This window comes from Phallusia mammillata, chromosome 2, assembly GCF_965637545.1.
Source record: "Phallusia mammillata chromosome 2, kaPhaMamm4.hap1.1, whole genome shotgun sequence".
NCBI classification, from domain to species: Eukaryota; Metazoa; Chordata; class Ascidiacea; order Phlebobranchia; family Ascidiidae; genus Phallusia; species Phallusia mammillata.
Genome location: NC_137253.1, coordinates 11,986,760 through 12,001,234, shown reverse-complemented (window position 1 = coordinate 12,001,234; position 14,475 = coordinate 11,986,760). Strand labels below are relative to the sequence as shown.

The 14,475-nt window shown below is 36.8% G+C and overlaps 1 protein-coding gene across 3 annotated transcripts; it reads left to right on the top strand.

Annotated features, from left to right (window-relative positions):
- On the top strand, positions 1 to 10,823 carry LOC145214897 (VWFA and cache domain-containing protein 1-like). Of its 3 annotated transcripts, none has more exons than XM_080083512.1 (24): positions 1 to 229; positions 360 to 422; positions 779 to 940; positions 1,537 to 1,745; positions 2,393 to 2,555; positions 2,839 to 2,986; positions 3,879 to 3,950; positions 4,252 to 4,386; positions 4,810 to 4,871; positions 5,107 to 5,245; positions 5,352 to 5,501; positions 5,584 to 5,701; positions 5,802 to 5,913; positions 6,161 to 6,326; positions 6,439 to 6,575; positions 7,004 to 7,182; positions 7,309 to 7,419; positions 7,570 to 7,698; positions 7,967 to 8,156; positions 8,469 to 8,648; positions 9,163 to 9,278; positions 9,577 to 9,722; positions 9,993 to 10,129; positions 10,309 to 10,823. In XM_080083512.1, the coding sequence occupies exons 1-24, from the start codon at positions 74 to 76 to the stop codon at positions 10,471 to 10,473; spliced, it is 3,345 nt and encodes a 1,114-aa protein (XP_079939638.1). In that variant the 5' UTR covers positions 1 to 73; the 3' UTR covers positions 10,474 to 10,823. The 3 variants fall into 3 exon arrangements, with proteins under 3 accessions (XP_079939638.1, XP_079939639.1, XP_079939637.1); XM_080083513.1 differs by having other exon boundaries at positions 4,249 to 4,386; positions 9,184 to 9,278; XM_080083511.1 differs by having other exon boundaries at positions 4,249 to 4,386.
- The last annotated feature ends 3,652 nt before the right edge of the window (positions 10,824 to 14,475 follow it).

Here is a 14,475-nt window from a genome sequence, read left to right as displayed (position 1 = left end):
CACTTTTCCTGTATTGCAGCTGTGTGAAGTATAGGCTATCTTATTTACTATCTGTTGCGAGTGAAATTAAAAAATGCTTCAGATAAGAATACAGTTTTTGGGCTTTTTATTTTTGTGTGCCTTAAACGGAGTTTTGGGATCACAGCAAATATCTAATACTGATCCAAATATCTTGGCGTCCAAAATCAAAGAATTGACAGAGCAGTCGCTAAAGTATCAAGAAATGCAGGTACTTTAAGCCAGCAGCTTTAAACTGATTCGATAATTAAGTGTAACAGGATTTAACAACATAATGCTTATATTTTGTCAAAGTAAGTAACCTTTTCAACCCTAATCAGTTCAGTTTTTTTTTCATTTAGAATCACTTGGACACGTTGAGTTACCAACGACAGCCTTTGGTCGGGAACTCTCTACTAAATGCGGTAAACATAAAAATATTACTTTTGGGTTTGTACATAAATAATTCACCTTTGGCCGGTCTCCACGCTGTTTCTTACTGTTAGGATTTGAAACGATGCCCAAAAACGCTTACTGCAAAGAGTTTGTTTGGAAATACTTCGTAACTTTCTTATTTATGTGGTTTTGCTTAAATGCATCTAACGTCACACCCAGGATCACAAATTGAAAACAAGAACTAAACAGTGGTAGGCTTGACAGACTGGAATTAAATAACTGAATGTTACTTAACTAGTTCCTTGCCTTTAGCCTGGGGCATTGTACGTACTCTACAAGTCTACAGTCCTCACGATTTAATGCAAATTTGTCTTGTCATTTACAGCTGAGTAGTTCTTTCAGCAACAAGTTTCAGTCCCGTATAGCAGTGGTTACACATTTGCGAGATGCAGTGATCAAGTCTTACTCCGGAACAACGTCAAGTGCCAAGCAATGCTGTATCCTTTTGTCGAGTGAACTTGAACATGACACAAGGTTTAAACAACCGGTAATGACAACGAAATACAACACCAGACTTATAATTACACACTAACGTTTACTATTATGTATGTATGTTAGAGCCTGGTGTGTAAGTATGCATACGAGGTGTAGTGTATCTCCATATGTTTTGTTTTGTGTCTATAATACGTGTGATGCAATGATAGGAAAGGCAATGCTTTGACCTTTTGCGCACAGAGTCTGACGTATGTAAAATTGTAAAGCATGGGACTTCCGGGAAAATGTACAATCACATATAAATTAGGTCTGTTGGGTTTAACAAAACTGCGCAACTCGATGGGGTAATGAGTTACTTAAATAGTTTGTTTACTAACGTCATATGAGCGAGGGATATACGTAAACATTAATCATCTCCCTAAAGTGTATTGATCGGCACACTATCAATAAAAAAGCTTGATAATGATAAGGCGAAATCTCTATACTCTTGCCTTGTGGTGAAGTTCTCGTCCTCTTTCACTAACGTCCACTTTGTATCTTAATTACTCTATTTCTGTCACCGGTGTAAGTTATTTGCTTCATATTGTATAAGTCATATAAATCTGCAAATTTGCTGTTTAAAAATATATTTACAATTTAATAATTTAGGCTTCTACCAGCAAAGTCTGTGAACTTGTGTCATCGACTGCCGAATACAATCCAGTTAAACTGCAAAACGCCTTTAGAGATGCTTGTATTGAAAACTTGCGCAATGTTCCATCTCTCAAGTGGCAATATTTCGGCAGCGAACAAGGAGTTACCACCACGTTTCCAGCCACAAAAGCAAGCAACTGTAGTTCCTATGACAACAGATTCAGGTAATATTTCTCGTTTCACTATTGGAGAAGTGTAAACTTTTGGGAGTTGCACAATGTATACATTTTTAAAAATAAACAATTTTTCTTATTACAACCTTGAGTTTAAGTACAAAGTTTATGATCCTATTGTATATTTGCTCACACAATATTTATAATATGTGATTTTAAATGAAACGATGTTGTTTTGTGTGATTTAAAATAAGTACCACAGACCAATAAAAAGCAAATGCTTTAAAAGGAATATAAACTCATTTTGTCTATTTTAAATCATGAAAAACCAGAAAAAGTCATTCAAAAAACTTGCCAAGTTTGGTTTCGAAAGCGTACACGACTTTGAAGGCACATCCATTGTGTAATCATCGGTCATTAATGACGTTGCAGAACTTTTTATAATTAGTCATTGTTGTGCCCGTCTTATGGGGAAAATATCTGACTGTCCGCTGCGTGGAGAGAAAAACAATTCAGAGAAATGCAATGTTTGAAACACTTCTCTATTTGTATAATTCATAGTACGCCAGGCCCATTCAAGGCTTTTTACCAAAATCAAGCCGGTCTCAAGCATTCCCATATTTGATTCGACTTTCGGCGGGTTCACATGTGCAGTTATCAACCATCGATATTATTAAGCTTATGCTTTTCCTGTTTAGACCATGGTATGTGCAAAGCAATGTCCCGAAGCCGAAACAAATCGTAATCGTTATTGACAAAAGTGGATCCATGGACCAAACAGACAACAATGGCGTAACTTTCATGGAATTGGCCAGACAAGCTGCTAAAACTGTAATTGAAACTCTCAATCCCTATGATGAGGTATGTACTACCCTCACAAATCAAATTTCGGAAAAGTTACCCACGTTTCGAGGTCCTATAGGAATCTTTAGCGAAGTTATTGATCCAAAACTTATTTTAAGATGGAACTGTGGGACCCCTATGGAGTACAGCGAGTAAATAAAAGTTTTTGTCAAAGACTTTTAAACGGGCTACTTTAGTTTCAAATATGATCCAGTGAAATAAAATGGATAATTGAATGGATATACATACTTAATGTTACAAAATGGATATACTAAACCTATAAACTTTTGTTGTTTTGCAGTTTGCTGTAGTTCCTTTTTCATCTTCCGCAAGTGTCTACAGCAACAGCAGAATTCCGAACGGGGCATGCTTTAGCAACACATTCGCCCAAGCGACTCCCCAAAACAAGAAGCTGGTCAAGGATTTTGTCAGTGGCATTAGTGCAAGCGGTTAGTTGAGAAACGCGTAGGGTACAACCGGCCTTTTTTGCAGTCATTTGAAAGATTATTTCTATGTCCTATTAGAAAATCAGTTTTGAAATCCGTATTCGAGCTTCATAGCCCCTTTCAGTTTCATGACTTGTTTATGACAATAGGTCTGTAAAAATTGTGGTGTCATGCAATAAACGTTGACGCTTGATACGGTACGGGGTAGCTGCAGCGCGTTCAACTATATTCACCATTGTACCCTTCACTTTTTGGCGGTCCATTACGTTTTAACGTTGCGCAGCTATTTCCGGCTTGGTGATTGTTTTACTGCTATTGTGTTGCTCTGTTCACCAAGCAAAATAAACCCATCTCTATTATCATTACACCCCCTTTATACACACCAGCTTATACAACCGCCTACGTGAAGTAACAATAAGATAAACGATCGTTTAATATTGTTGCGGTCATAAACATGATACTAAAGCGGGGTCATCACGTCGGGGTCACCAGTAAAGCGGATGCTTTATTTCATTGCATTTCGATAACAGATGGGCGCGCAACACTGAAAACGCGCTTATAAGGCGACAACGACACAACGAGAAAAATGCAAAATGCACGCTTCGATAAACACAATTGTACACATGCAAGAGAGGTCGCCACAATACCATTCGTAAACTATGCCGTAACAAAGGCCTTGTAAAGTAAATGTGTTTATCACGAAATATATATAAAACATTTTCTGTATGGGTTATTTTAACTTTGCATGTATTTTGTTTCTAATACTTAAGATCTCAGGCCCAGCACAATTATAACTGTATGAGCTGGAAAATGTAGCTGCTTTACTGTGCTGTAATTACCCAAATTATTGTCGCATTTAACTGACATAAAATGCTCATCTTCTGTTGTTCTGCAGGTGGAACTATGTACGGAGCAGCTCTGAATGCAGCTTTCACGTTTTTCGACAACGTCCCAAACACAACACTTGGTGAGTAAAATATGCTTTCATTGTTAACTTAAAAATCATTTGCTTTTGAAGCATTTCCAGGCCCCTTAAAGGCTTTCGTATATTAAATGAAGTATTGACTGTTTTAAAGATAACTGATGCAACGTTTGTTAGATAATAAGATAATTCTGCAGATTTTGTATAACTGTGAACTTAAGGTGATAAACGTTTGCCACTATAATAATTTATTATATCACATACCTTAAGGTGCTTTATCCTTGTCAAATAAACGCCCCATCTAATGACCCGCTGTTTTCCTCTTCGTATTTGTTTCCAAAAGCAGACCGAGCGATCTTATTCATGTCGGATGGAGAACCCAACGATGGCATTTCTTCGATCTTGAGCACGTTGAACAGGCGAAACAGTGTATTGAACAACTCGGTAGCTGTCCTTACTTACGGCCTCGGATCAGGTGTAAGTAAGTGCACAACATGTTGTTACAAAAAGCAAGGCGTTTTGTTTGTTTGATGTACTGTTTTTCTCGGTGTACGGAACTTGCTGTTGTTCAGTTGTATTTTTCGACTTATAAGAGTTATTGTTTATTTTGACTCTTCAAGTTCAAAGTTTAAACTATAGAAGACTGTTCAACAAATTAGTTTTTTCAGCCCGGATAAACTCAAGAGGCCAAAACAAGATTAGAATGCTTGTCCTTGTCGCACAATTGCTGCTGATGTAACAACACAGCAACATTTGCCACATATTCCTGTTCAGAAATGTTTGTGTTTAACCAAAGACCAAACATATGAAATACCAGCAAGAACTCTCCGAATAAATGTGACTGTTTACAACTATTTTGTGACAACTGTTAAACAAATAAAACAACTTGTATATTTTTTGACAGATTCAATCAAATTGACCCAAATGGCCCAATCCACTAGCGTCGAAGTTGGTTCCAGCGACAAGGTAGGATGCAAAACGTTTGCTGTTTAGCTCTAGTATTTGAAACCTCCGAATGTTTAAAAATATTTAGCAATATTTCAACATTTAATCGTATTAAACAAAATTCATGAGCGAAAGAATTTCAATACATATCCTATATTGCGACGTATTACTTTTGAAACTCATGTGAAGAATAGACCAAATGTTTGTGTGTGAAAAACGAGGCGCTTGTAAGCAATTTTTGCATTTTATTCAACAGATTGGTACGTACATTGCAATCACCAATCCTTCAAACCTGCGCAATCAGATGGCATCATATTATAACTTCTTCTCAATTCTTGGCCAAGCCACAAACGTTCCTATTTGGACTGTTCCCTACCTAGACAGTTGGGGACTTGGTAGGTATAATGTAATATTTTATGGTCTTTCTTTCCATCATTTTTGGACTTTGGCACAACTGTAAACTAACTTGGATGTGAAATTATTTCCTTCTACGTTTTTTAGGTCTCATGGTGACAGCAAACTTGCCAGTTTATATCGGTGGGCGTTTAGTGGGTGTGGCAGCTGCTGACATCACGATCGAAGAACTATTAGCTGAATCAAGTTATTTTAAACCGACAGAGTTGTCCTATTCATTCGTGATCAACGAAGGAGGTTTGTACATTACATATGTTGTGTTGTTCATGTAAGGTTAAATCCTAATGTATGTATATATTGGTTTCGATTTAAATTCCAGGTCTTGTGATCAATCATCCAAACTTTCCATACGTCACTGATCGCGAGCCGTTGTTCGTTGAAGCGACTTCATTCGAGCGTGACCCAGAATTTGTCTCAGTGTTTCAATCTATGAAAAGGTGAAATCACAAACTATCCTAAATCATCTGTTAAATCGTATGACCAAATATCTATTTAAAAATGAATAAATATACTAAATTTACAACCATAAAATTTCAGTGGCGGCTCTGGACAAAAGTCGTTCGTATCGACTCGTATTCTACCAGCTGGTGATAGTAAGATGTACGGTGTGCGTGAGGTGAAAGTGAAATCAACTTATTACTGGAAGCAGGTAAAAACAAGTCTAGCGGTTACACGACAAGAATATAGAGTAACTATATCTCAGAACAGGATTCGGCAACCCTTTAAGTAACGCGTGCCAATTTTCTTTTTCTTTTAAATTACTTTCTGTTGCTTTTAATTCTGACGACCTGATGATAACAAAAGTAATTGTTGAAACGTAGTTTCATACGCAAACACTGGCTCTGATTTTTTTGCTCAGTTTAATTAAAAAGTTGTTGATAATAATTTGTTTAAAGATCCCAGGTACCAAGTTCTCACTTTGCTTGGTGCTGGCTGATGAAGATGCACAGACGGTGTTGGCTCCACAAGGATCTCTTGCATCCGGGACTTTCCTCTACCACCGATTTGATCTCGTTCCCCCAACTAAGCAGTGCTACCACGGAAGAAGTTTTTGTGCTAAAGGTAAGACATTTTCACAAGCTTCGTAACCAATTAACAATTTAACACTAAATACACAGTTTGAATGTGTCAAGACAACCGGCTTGAAATGCCTATGATATATTATACTTGTTAGATCAGAGTTCGGTCGCCTTGGCTGCGAGATCTTTCAAGGACCCTGAGCTTTACTTATCCCAGAACGCTTCAGTTAGCTACGTTCGCACACTCACTAACTACATGGAAGGAACAAGCTTTAACACCGCAAACACTAAGGTAATCGTCACGGAAAAATATAAAGCGTCTTCGTCCGCAAACAAGGCGCTTTGGTTCACCCTTTAGTACAGTGGTTCGCAACCTATGCACGGTACGCGTTCCACTAGTGGTCCGCCAGAGCTTTTCAGATGGTAGCGGATCTTCTCCCTGTATCAATTTAAGTCACATTAATATTTGCAACTCAACTGACCTAATTGATCAGCCATGGTATTTCGAGTAGTGGACATTCTTCTGCGTTGCTAAACTTGTTGGATTCAGGGTTTATGTGGCACGCGACGATAGAAAAAGTCGCCAGGTGGTACGCGATGAGTTGGAGGTAGAGAACCACCACTTTAGTCAATACTGGATCATCTTAACCATTTCTTTCTGCTTAACTCTTGTGAAATTTACGCCTTGAATGATTTAAATAAACTGCGTCATATTCACAGCCTGGAGTAAAAGATGTTGTTGTCGCAACTTACAAAGCTGACGAACTGTGGAAAGCTGCTGAAGCGGACGGATTAAATCGACAAGTCTTTTGGCGTTATGTCGCCACTGAGGAAGGACTTTTCCGTATATTTCCTGGAACCCAGATGCCTAGTAACTTTGATCCAGTGAAACGAGCTTGGTAAGTTTTTTTAGCCACGATTTGCATGGTTGTTTATGTTTAAAAAAACGCAAAATTTGTTTTTCTCAATTTTTTGGTTATTGGCTTCAAGCTGTTTAATTGCCATTTATGTTACATGGTTTTAAGGTATGAGAACGCGCAAGCCAACCGTGACAAACACGTCATCACTCCTCCCTACCGTGACGCAGCAAGTGCTGTGAGTGTCGTCACCCTTACTAAGGCTCTCTTCGAAGGAAAGTAAGTCATACAAAATCTATATGTAAATCATACGTTTGTCGATTGTGCTCAATTGTATTTTCATCATTTTTTGCATTACTCATAAACAGGAGGTCGTTTGACGTATATATAATATATTAAGGATATTAACGTTAGACCAATTTCCTACAGAAGTGATGGTGTTCACAATCCTGTAACCGATAAACTGATCGGTGCCATGGGAACCGATATTGTGACGTCATACTTTCAGCAAGTGCTTTCGGAACTGTATCCAATCTGCAACCAAACATTGCTTTACAAGTACGTATTTTGATCTCATTGCATCAACGTTTTTCAAATAATACATTTTAAAATAATACTGATTAATAACATCGACCAAACAAATGTCAGCAGTGAACATTGAACATGCAATAAAGTGAAAGTAATACAAAAGACAAATAAAGACCACTCTATTTAGCAACTATTATACAATATTATCACATGTCAAGTGTACAATATAAACGGCTCATGCTTTGAGCAAATATATGTAAACATAATAAAAGATCAAACTGCACATTGTAATTTTCAGGTGTATTCTGATCGACAATGCTGGTTTCGTGATAACTGCCGAACAATTCGTCACCAACCCAAACGACGCATTTAACAAACATATTGCCAGTATTGAACCTGAAATTGCCCATCGACTACAAACTAGCAACGTGCTACTGCCAGGGAAATGTTCCAATATTGAGAACGCTCTAATATATGAAACATTCCAGGTAATATTTTATTACCTTTGCTTCGCTTATGCTGACCTCCCAATAGATTGCAAGTCAAATTAATGTCTACAGCTGCGAATTAAAAAAAAAACGCAAACATTACCTTGTCTATTTGTACATATTATTACGTATCTGACCCGGTATGTACGCAGTTTTTGGTCAGATAGTTCAAATTTGGGCATGCTGGGATTCGAACCCACGATAGGAGCCTGGACCTGTTGTGGTACAGGGATTGGTTAGATCTGTTAGTGCTGTCAACAGCAAACTTTACTAAGTACAGAACAAGACCTGACCAGAGTGTTTGTATCCTAGATATCTCCCAATCAGACAAGATTTACGAGCAGCACTGGTTATCCGTCTTGTGAGTATTTTGAGCTGATGCCTGTCACTGGAACCAACGCTTACTTGATCATGGCTGCTAAACAAAGTAGAAGTTGCGGTTCCAGATCCCCGAGATCATGTAGTTGCAGTTCTGTGGGATCAAGTACTAATGTAAGTCTAAAATCACTTCAGTATTACTTCAAAAAGCAGTTTGTATTTTTTACGTTTGTTCATACTTGTCGAATGTTAATTGCCACTTTGTTTTTCTTAAAAAGATAATGTGATTTAAAGTTTTTAAATGCACAGTTGGTTTACACAGGAACCAACAGCTGTACACTTTAATGTTTGATTCAGGTTCGACTATTTTAGTTATTTACCCCACTGCTCCACTTTGGCAAAAACGTAAAAAGGCCAAAAAATAACATTTACTTTAATTTTTGTTGATAGTGCAAACAAGTTACTTCTTCTCGTTCACTTTACTTGATTTGTATTCAGACCATTAGTCATTACTGTTTTTAAAATATTTTTTTTTTTTTTTTTTTTTGAAACAAATCAATTTCACAAACCAAAAGATGACAGTTTTATCTGCTGGAAATCTGGTCAATTTCATGTTTAGACTAAAGCAAAACATGGCTTTCATAATAACATTATTTTAAAAACATTTTTACTTTTGATTTTTAAACAGGTTGTCGCTAATATTTTCCAGACCCCGACCTGTTCGAAGTCGTACAGTTGTTCTTGTCCATGTACGTCGTACAATCAAGTCTACCAACCATGCACCAACAAGTATTTGTTTAACAGGTATAAACTTGGATTGGATTTGGTTCGAAAATAGATCAATTGTTAACCCATTCGAATTGCACCTAAAGTTGCACTACGTTTTGAAATCATCGTACAGTTAATTATTTTTTAAAAAGAAATTACTGTAGATATCACTTTCAAGTTGCACACTTTTGCGACCAAAATCTCTTTTTTCATTAAAGTTATTGGGAGCTTGATACATTAAAGCTAATTTAATCGGTTGTTTACTTCAGCATCCAATTTTCAGCAACCGCGGTATCGTTTGTGTATAAACTTAACCGCTTTCTTTATAAACCAGTTACAGTCCCCAGCCGTGCACCCCTGAGATTAAGGACCTCACCCAGCTGGGAACTCCCCCCGTCAATCTCAACACCCTAGAAAAGTGCTATGAAATCAGCTTCTCTGTTCCCTTGTCTGCAGGAGGCGGTGATGGTGACACAAACAGTATGTAACGTTTATTATGGAAAAACATTAGTTGCAACCTTACTTTGAAACAGAATTCCTAACAATAGAATAAAACGTCTTCATTTTATTGGTAAAAAGTTTTGACAAAAACAATTGTCATCATCAGTGAAAATATAATGTGCAAAAAAATATATTATTGAACTATTTAGCAAAATTTGACTAATAGAGTTCCAACAATTATTTATTTAACACACATAAATAACTGACTCACTAAAGTACTACAAATGTTGCTTTTTCCAAATTAATTAGGTTCGTCAAATATTGGACCAATAGTTGGAGGAGTTGTGGGCGCAATCGTCGTGCTGGTGATTGTAATCTTGGTTATCAAAAGCATGTGTCAAAACACAGCAACAGCTCCAGTGGTGGCGACAGCATCTGCACCGGCGGTAAAAATTTTTTTTTAATTGGATACAAAGCTCAGAATTTAGTGCGAAGACTTAATTAAAATAAAGAAATGGCCTTTTTGACGTTGCTAAGTTCCAAAACATGTTTCGGAAACGTTTTCTTGCCATTAAAGACACTTGTTTAACCTCTTCATGATGCTTAATTTTGTGTTCTTTTGCAGGTCGTCTCTCCGCCACCTACCAACCCAAACTATGGTTACAACTATCCACAAGTAACATCACCCGTTACAAAACTAAATGCAAACCAACCCTCATATCAACCTGAAGCTTCTTACTCCAACGCTCCCGGAGCACCGCCCCCCTACAACACAGCAATGTATACGTAACAATGTGTTAAACACCAATGGATTACTGAAGATGTATAAAAGAAAAAAAGTTATATAGCGAGTTAATAAGACTGTTCGACGGGATTGTGGCTTTTAGAGCCTATTGTAGCCCAAAGTTTCTCTACTTTACCTTACTTATTTTATTTTGTTGACTTTTATTTATTTGTTTCCTTTCCATTACTGATTGTATCTTTTCACTTTTTATGTGTTTGGTTTTTCCTATGTATATCTTAGACTTTTTTACCGATGCAGTATCGCCACACTTATGTTCTTAGATATTGATTTCATTTTTCCATTTGTAAAGCGCATTTGAAACAGTACTTGCAAAAAACAGAGTTATTTTGCACAGAGTTATGAGTCGTGCCAGGTTTATATTCAAGTCGAGGTTCAGTTTCAATCATTCGGGTCCGAATTTTAACCACTCGAGCTCATTTGTCTTGCGATTGCATCAACTTTCAGACCTAATTCAGGCTTGGTTTGTTTTTCAAAAAATCGTGTTCGGGCATGGTTTCGGGTTTAGGTGCTATTACAACATTAAAACCGTCTGACTTGTGGGGTACAAAATATGCAGATATGCCTCGATGTTATTCCCAGCCCGTGGTTATATTGACAAAAACGCCGCCATATGTAACACACTGTGGCCTCCAAACTTGTTTTGGTCTACTTATAACTATCGGGTCAATAAAAATTCAGATCCGTTTTGTATTCTTTTATTCTTTATCACACATTATATCGAACATTAATCCAAATTTAAATCCAAAAATGCAATTACGTAACGGGTCACATTTCTAAAATATGTGACCTTTGGTGCACAAATCTATGTTCAAATAAATTCCAAAGGTTACACGTTAATAAAAGCCAAAGTATACATTTAGATTTTAAACAACTCAGCTATTTAACACAACTATACGGACCATTTAGAACAGTGGTTCTTAACCTGTGGGTAATTACCCCCCAAAAGGGGTAATTTGGCATTTTAAAAGGGGTAACATAGATTTTCTGTCATAGTTGTCTTGAGATTCTTGATAATCATTACTGTAACCAAACATTTTGTAATGAGGGTATAAAATTTATTCAAAATAATTCAATAAAAAGTCAATCTTAATAGATTTCTCGGCGTCCTGCCACATTTTCAAAATAAAGAAGAAGTAACTTCGATGGCAAACGTTGTTATGCGCTTCTACTCTAAAAGTCTCAATGTTTCACTCATAGCCATGCTATTTGTGATGTCATAAAACTAGAAAGAGTCTCGCGTAAATATCTGTTTCGTATACAATTGACGGTGTAGTCCAGTAAGCTATATTAGGTGATGTTTTTCTTAAAAGGGGTAATTGATATCCATCAAAACATTTTGTGGGTAACAACAGAAAAAAGGTTAAGAACCACTGATTTAGAAGTACAGCGCAAAGCGCTACCGAACTGCCACCGATTACGCGCACGCTTTTTGCACGAGGCGAAACACGCTAGGGCAGGGGTCGCCAACCCGGGGCTCCGGAGCAGCATGCGGCTCTTGGATCCCTCTGATGCGGCTCAGTTTTTGAATTTACCAAATGTTGTACATTTGATTAAATAATGTGACGATTATGCCGAACACAAAAGTCGAATACGAAAATTGAAGTGCAGTAGCATGACTGTACTCGCTTGTTGTAGTTACCTGCAACCCCGTCTCTATACCACAAAACGTGAAGCCTAAAAGAGGCAACCTGACGGCGCACAGGTTAACACGCAATATGAGACAATACTGTTTTTGTTTGCAGTGTGTGTGCGCGCGTAACAATAGCTATTTATTAATTGTTATGCAACAAACGCGTAAACAAAGGAATAAAAATCTGAAAAAACACAATATGCAACGCTACGTACAGTTGTTTTCTCTGCTGACGAGACTAGTTTACGATTGTGTATAATATGCAATGAAACACTATTGCTAACAACAAAAAGTCGAAAGTCATAAGACTAAAAAACGTTTTGCATTTTATTTTAAATTTTAAAACGGCTTTGTGGCTTCCAGTGTTTTTTTACTATGTGAAACTGGTCCGAGTGGCTCTTTGAGTAGTAAAGGTTGGCGACCCCTGCGCTAGGGGCAAGAAACCAAATGTTTGTAAACACATTTGTCCGTAAGACACACAGGGAAGTGAACAAAAAAGTTTTACACAGCGTTCCACTAAAATATACTGAACGAATTCAACAACAAGGGTTCTGTTTTGTTTCTGAAGCAGGAGTGACTAATTTGCATCAACAATGCGTGCGTCAAGGCAAGTGACGAAGTGCTACAGACAGGTAGTGGCAATAACTGTAAACAAGAGATCCAAATGATACAGCATGATTACAGCTTGCAACAGATTTGTTTTACAGTTGTTGTTTAACGCACAAAAACTTGATATAGTTTCCTTTACGCTGAATAATGGAGTTATTGAATGGGTGCTGTATGGTGGCCTATGAGTGCCACCTAAAAAACATGACATTAAAATAGAAAATTAACTTAAAATAGCGAAGTAATTTGAAAACTCAAATGAAAATTCAAATAAAATTGATTTATGAATTAAAAGTGATTTTAAAACGAAAAGTGATTTGAAAATAAAAAATGATTTTCAAACGAAAAGTGAAATGAAAACGAAAAGTGATTTGAAAACGAAAAGTGATTTGAAAATAAAAAGTGATTTGCAAACGAAAAGTGTTTTGAAAACGAAAAGTGATTTGAAAACGAAAAGTGATTTGCAAACGAAAAGTGATTTGAAAACGAAAAGTGATTTGAAAACGAAAAGTGATTTGAAAATAAAAAGTGAAATGAAAACGAAAAGTGATTTGAAAATGAAAAGTGAAATGAAAAGTGATTTGAAAATGTTTTTTCGCTGTCTCGACGTGGCCGAGGCGTGCCAGTGCCAAGTGTTTCCTAAAACATTTTTTCCTACAGTTTTTGCTTTTAAAAGGCCAAATATGTAAAACAACTTACATCAATTCTTTAGGTAAAATATATGATGCTTTTAATGGCATAACATATAATAAAATAGTATTCATAAAATAGTTTGTGAAACACAATGCAGTGCTACGTTTAGATGCACTTTATATGGAGTTATGAAAAGTCCGCTATAATCAGTTGGTATTGTTGGTAGAAAATATAAAATAACTTTTAGAAAATGGAATTTGCGCATGCCTATTTAAATATAGTGTTTTGTTTAGTTGGTAGAACAATTCGTTTTAGTGGAAATGTCTTGTGAGTGGAAAGACGACATGGCGTTGGCCACAGCATTACAAGAGTATGTCAAAAAGTCAATCAAAAAAGAGGAAAAACAACTGACTTTGTTTGCAAATAGCTCTTATATGTAGCATTTTAAAATTAGGAAGCTGATTTAGTAACACACAGGATGGACCTTGTTCTCCAGCCAGAATGTCATAAGTCAAACCTTGGTCTTCAAATGAGAAGTGATTGTTACACGCCTCTTTAATATTTTTAATGGTGATCTCGTCAAATAGGAATGGAACAAATTGACGAGCTCCAATCTTAGAATATTTCTGGGCTTTGCCCGAATCTTTGTACCGTTCTGCGAAAATTAACTTTGGGGGCTTTGTTTTCTGAATCCTTAGACCGCCTCTGTTTCATTTCATTTTTAAATTTGCCCCATGCTTCAGCCATTTGGAATAATTTGTTTTCGGTAAGATACACAATAAGGCTACATTAAAACTGACCAAACGAAACAAATTCCCGCGTAATGCGTACCCAACAATAACACCTACTATCACAGTGTTTCAAACAAACTTTACAAACAAACTTAACACATACACATTAAAACGTGGTGAATTACTTTGCACATGAATATCAAAACGTGGCAAATTCATGTACAGCTATTCGCACTGTAAATCAAATCAGTAATTGTAGTCCAAAAATGCGCTTTCCAAGTTATCATACTGGTATCAAAAATGTTAAAAATGTTTTCGGAAACACTTGGCACTGGCACGCCTCGGCCACGTCGAGACAGCGGAAAAACATTTTCAAATCACTTTTCG

Excerpts from the sequence above, each read along its gene's own strand:
- LOC145214897 (XM_080083511.1), top strand. The coding sequence starts at position 74 with ATGCTTCAGATAAGAATACAGTTTTTGGGCTTTTTATTTTTGTGTGCC. Across the intron at positions 423-778 it reads GGAACTCTCTACTAAATGCG|CTGAGTAGTTCTTTCAGCAA; the intron begins GTAAACATAAAA and ends TGTCATTTACAG. Across the intron at positions 5,702-5,801 it reads GTGTTTCAATCTATGAAAAG|TGGCGGCTCTGGACAAAAGT; the intron begins GTGAAATCACAA and ends ATAAAATTTCAG.